Here is a 5,208-nt window from a genome sequence, read left to right as displayed (position 1 = left end):
TTTGCAGTAAATTTATTGGCGAGATTCAACTCATGTCCAACAAGAAGACATTGTAAAGATGTTAAACATACATTCAGATATCTCCAAAGAACAATTGATATGAGATTATTGTATTCTAATGCATTCAAGTCAAAATTGATCGATTATGCAGATGTTGTCAATTCATCTGACCCACAAAAAATCGATCTCAGACAAGCTATTTATTCACATACTGAGGTACAACTATATTATGACGTTCGATGAAGCAAACAATAATTGCTACTTCTTCAAATCATGCAGAGATAATCCATTCATGAAGCCAGTTGATAGTGTGTATAGTTAAGATCAATGACTCAACACATTTTACAATTATGTGGTCTTTTTGTGCAAATAAGGACTCAAACAATATTGTATGAAGATAATGATGCTTGCATAGCTCAACTAAAGGGATGATATATTAAAGGAGATCGAACAAAGTATATTTCACTAAGTTATTTTTCACATGATCTCCAACATCAACATTTGAGAAGTTAAGATATAAGATTGGAATGCGTCGTCTCCGAGATATCAAATAATGTTTTCATTAGAAGGAGTAAAATACGTGTTGTACTCATTTTTCCTTAACCAAGATTTTGTCCCATTAGTTTTCCTGATAAGGTTTTTAATGAGGCAACACTCAAGGCGTATTACAAGATGTGTATACTCTTTTTCCTTCCCTAGGCTTTTTCTCATTGAATTTTTCTATAAACATCCAAGTGGGAGTGTTACAAATCCACTTAATTGTGTAGATATTTCTCTTAATTGATCTCTAGCGTAATGCATGTATTTATTGTATTTATTATAGTTGTACTAACGTATTTGATTAAAGGACGTAACATGTGTTTGGTAAATCCTATAAAAGGATAGTCTTTCATACTTATGAATTACACAACAAAAGAGATAAAATAATACTTTATATTTCTCATTAACATTTTGTCTTCCGTTTCTTATTTAGTGTTATTATATTTTGCTCTCGTTTCACAATATTTTTGATATTTAAATCAAAAGTTAAATGAGTTCTTTTTCTCACATGGTAAATAGAAAATAAAAGACAAAAAGTTTAATTGGGAATTGGCATGTCAGTTCGATTTGCTTGTTTTGCACATCATGGGCCAGGTCGGGTCATGGATCCTTATAAATACTGACATTAGCCTTAGAGAAACGGCACTATGCCCCGCCATTTTTTAATCAAAAATTCAAATAAAGCAGTAGCAGATGAACTAAAGAGAAGCTTCAATTCGAAAAGTTTCGCGCTAGGGTTTTGATTCTATAGGATCCTTACATTTTTCACCGGAGATTTTCGAATTCGTGGAGGTTATGTGGAATTTCTACAGCTCTATAATAGTTTTCGAATCTCGCGATTTGGTGTTGAATTGAAATTGTTTGATTTCGTTTATTTTTTCTCTGCGATTTTCAGGTTGAGATTTCAAATTGGAGAGTTTTAATCTTCGAAGTTCCGAATTTGTTCTGATTATTCAAATTCCGTAAGTATGATGCAAAGTAGATCTCACTGTCCCTGTTTTATTTTTTGATTTTTTGGTAATATTTTGTTGATTTCGTGTATATTTTTTCAGTGATTGCAGATTTGTTTCATTTGAAGGTTTCGGATCAAATTTTGCGGAAAAGTCAGTTATTAGACACGTTTGAAGGTGAAGATTTGTTGCTCAATCACTTGATATTCTGATTATCTGTTTGGCGGCCTGAAAATTATAGGATTGAAACTTTACCTATGCTAAATTGTGCTTTCCTACTGACAGGATCTAGAAAATTTGTTATGTTTTATTTAAACTGAGTGTTGTGCACTATAAGTGTTGTAGTTGATAGCTAATTAGTTAAATTTGCTTGTACTTCTGTATGTTTTTACTTATTAAAGGTTGAGTATTCATCAACATGTAAAAAACTGTTTTTTCAATACGTAAGCCGCATGCAATTTCACGTCATAGTAACTTGTTTTGCTACAGTTATCAAAGCATGTTTTGTGTTATCCAGTTAGTTTTCTTTGGCTATCCAAGTATGAACCCTGATATTTCAAAAGTTTATACGAAGCTAGAGGTTTCAGCTATGGATATTCTAGCTGAAACTAGGCAGTTCTTCTTTCACATCAAGCATGTTTGAAGTTGGATTAGCCAGATACAACTGGCTGTTAAGTGGTTTTTCTATTTGTGTCATTTGAGATGCAAAGTTTGTTCGGCGATGTTGTCTACTTTTTTGTAGGGATAATTAGTCATTTTTCATTGACTTTTCCTGTGTCTACGGTTAGAACACATGGATCAGAAATGTTATGCTCAGAGTTTTTTTTAATGATTACAGAACTTAGTATAATGTGATATGAAATTAACAATCATCTTTGAAGGTTGAGATGAGATGCAATGCTTGCTGGCGAGAACTGGAAGGACAGGCCATCACTACCACATGTGGCCACATCTTCTGTATCCTAGTTTTGAATGTGCTCCATATGTGTTCTGTGTGTATTCTAGCATCCAAGGGAATGTATTAGTGGTCGACGAAGTAGAGTTTACAATCTTTGGGAATCAAGGTTCGATTCCAGCAGAGGTGACACTAAATCCCATCTGTCAATGTCTTGGTGGGAAGAGTTATCCGCTACTATACTGGTGGTAGGTAGCAGGTACTTGATGGATCATTTGATGTGTGTGGAAGCTAGCACGGATACCACTGTAATCATAAAGAAAATAGTGTTCCCATATAGGCATGTATGATTGCACAGTTTTCTCATGGACGTGATTTGGTGTACAACTGCTATGATTCCTTAACATTGTTAATAGGTCAGAATGATGCCAGTAAGATTCTCAGCAGTGATGCTGCTTGTCCTATTTGTGATCAAGTTCTCTCTAAAAGGTTAGTGCTATCTAGTATCACTTCATCTAGTGCTGTTCAATTCACCTAAAAATGAAATTTTGCAAAAGGTATATCCTAATTCGCACTTCCACTAAGTTCTCAAAGTAATTTGTAGCATCTTGTTGAGGTTGTTATATAATCAAGGCTCTGATATTTTTTGTTTCAGTCTCATGAAACCTGTGGACGTCAATCCAAGTGATGAATGGATAAATGTAAGCAAACATTTGTGAAAGGGTTGCTCCCTTATCACTTTCTACATTTATTGTGGCCAAATCATATTTGTTTCTGACTTATTTCTTAATCAGCATCCTAGTTAAAATTTGTCCACACCCTCATGCAGATGGTCATGGCTGGAATTACACCCCAGATATGTATCCTTCATCGCATGTCCTGTGTTGCCACATCTGTAGTATTCAGTTTTTACTTTTAAAACATAGTGAAGTTGGCTTAATTATATTAACATACTCCTTTCCAAAGTTGATGTAGGGTAACAATATCTTTACAGAAATGGTATTACGTTAGCTTCACTACTTTCTCCTTAATCACATCCAGTAATGAAGAGTGCCTACCGAAGTGTGATGTTCCACATTGGGCAAAAGGAATTGGAGATGCAGTTCAAGATGAACAAGGTAGTTGCTCAATGCCGTCAGAAATGTGAGATGATGCAGGAAAAATTCTCTCAAAAGTTGGAGCAAGTGCATACTGCATACCAGAAGGTGGCTAAAAAGTGCCAAATGTTGGAACAAGAGATTGAGACCTTATCTAAAGACAAGCAGGAACTCCAAGAAAAATTTGCCGAGAAATCCAGGTTCTTCTTACTTAAAGCAGTTTCTGTTTATCCAAGTCAAAAATTAAGAAATACAGTGTAACTGCAAAGTGCTCTAATTATCCACTATAATCTATTAACTGGGGAGGTTGCAAAGTGTGCTTTGACTAACTACTGAAATCCGCTTCTATGGTACGTGCTCTCAGAAATAACATAGGTTTCTACTGTCAGGCAAAAAAGAAAACTTGATGAAATGTATGATCAGTTGAGAAATGAATATGATTCAGTAAAGCGCACAGCCATTCAGCCAAGTAATTTCTTTTCAAGAGCAGAGCCTGATTTGTTTTCAAATCCTGCTAATATGATGGACAACAGAGATACCATGAGAAAAGGTAACTCATTTTGTATTTAGAATAATCACATGGCACATGTGAGGCTGGTGTAGTTTGGAAAACATGATTTTTTCATCTTAATGCATGAATATTCATTGTCCAAATTCTTTGAATTTTGGGTATTTCGCTCTCAAAGCTACATTAACCTTTTAGCAAAACATTAGTCGACTCATTTGCCGCAGATTGGTCGGTTCTCACTCCTGAAACTCCAGGACCAAGAGAAGACATATGGCCTCCAACACGACAGAATGGTTCCAACTCTGGCCCTTTTGATGTCTCGAATGGCTCCCCTGTTAGACAGTCAGCAGTACCAGTGGATGCTGGAAACAGAAGAGCAGGTGCACATCCTATGCTTGGCGTTGCAACTGGCGCAAGCAATCCCTCAATGACCCTTAGGAATCTCATCCTATCACCAATTAAGAGACCTCAACTCTCCCGCAACAGACCGCAGATGTTCACGTAAGCCACAAACTTCACATCCAATACACTAATATGTGAGAGCAAAATTTTTACAAATATTTGTTTTTCCAGGTTTTAAGTTGGGAGATCTTTGCAGAGAAAAATATACCTGCGATGCAACTATGGACCAGGTTTCCTTGACATTTTCTTTGGGAAATTTTTGCAGTGAATTAAAGTGCCAGATATTGAAATGCTTAGCTGACTTTCTTTTGTGGTAGGAAAAGTAAAGATGATGTAGAGTATGTTTCATAGTTTACATACAAATTGATGATGTGATATGCATTACAGTTTAATAGTTGCAGCTTTTCTTGCACTACTTAAGTGTATAAATATACCTCTTTTATACTTGAGGATTCAAAAATTATAAGTACGGAAAATGGAAAAACTATCTTCCTTGTGCTGAAAATTGGCAGTACTCTTTAGATTACATGCTGCTAACCTAAAATGTATGCAATGATACATGTCATGTACTGATTAAACTGTTTAAATATCAGATGGGGTGAAGTTTTTCTGTGGCTTGAATACCACGTTGACAGAGTAGACACGATTAGAATCATCAAAAGCCCCTATTTAAGATACCTTACAATTCCAATTCCTCAAACTTCATAAATCCATGTAGTAAGCTATTCTTACTCAGGAGCTTCACATATTACTTACATTTACGACATAGGAGGGAGAGATCGGTGGATTTTATTTGGACAAACCGAGATCATCTAT

General features: G+C 35.4%; 1 protein-coding gene across 7 annotated transcripts; it reads left to right on the top strand.

Annotated features, from left to right (window-relative positions):
- Positions 1-908: 908 nt before the first annotated feature.
- LOC101260456 (E3 ubiquitin-protein ligase CCNB1IP1 homolog) lies at positions 909-4,897 on the top strand. 7 transcript variants are annotated; one of them, XM_010326421.4, is made up of 11 exons: positions 909-1,332; positions 1,436-1,502; positions 1,593-1,667; positions 2,372-2,447; positions 2,802-2,874; positions 3,041-3,086; positions 3,215-3,245; positions 3,427-3,682; positions 3,872-4,032; positions 4,215-4,491; positions 4,564-4,897. In XM_010326421.4, exons 4-11 carry the CDS (start codon positions 2,378-2,380, stop codon positions 4,568-4,570), a joined length of 921 nt encoding a protein of 306 aa, XP_010324723.1. In that variant the 5' UTR covers positions 909-1,332; positions 1,436-1,502; positions 1,593-1,667; positions 2,372-2,377; the 3' UTR covers positions 4,571-4,897. The 7 variants fall into 7 exon arrangements, with proteins under 7 accessions (XP_010324723.1, XP_010324728.1, XP_010324729.1 ...); XM_010326426.4 differs by having other exon boundaries at positions 4,245-4,491; positions 4,564-4,704; XM_010326427.3 differs by lacking the exon at positions 4,564-4,897 and having other exon boundaries at positions 4,245-4,495.
- The last annotated feature ends 311 nt before the right edge of the window (positions 4,898-5,208 follow it).

Source organism: Solanum lycopersicum, chromosome 8, assembly GCF_036512215.1.
Source record: "Solanum lycopersicum chromosome 8, SLM_r2.1".
NCBI lineage: Eukaryota > Viridiplantae > Streptophyta > Magnoliopsida > Solanales > Solanaceae > Solanum > Solanum lycopersicum.
This window is presented reverse-complemented; position numbering and strand designations above follow the sequence as displayed.

Bases quoted from the DNA above. Each gene is read 5' to 3' on its own strand.
- LOC101260456 (XM_010326421.4), top strand. From the start codon at position 2,378: ATGAGATGCAATGCTTGCTGGCGAGAACTGGAAGGACAGGCCATCACT. The intron at 2,448-2,801 runs GTATCCTAGTTT...CATTGTTAATAG, and splicing joins CACATGTGGCCACATCTTCT to GTCAGAATGATGCCAGTAAG. The intron at 3,246-3,426 runs GTATCCTTCATC...AATCACATCCAG, and splicing joins TGGAATTACACCCCAGATAT to TAATGAAGAGTGCCTACCGA.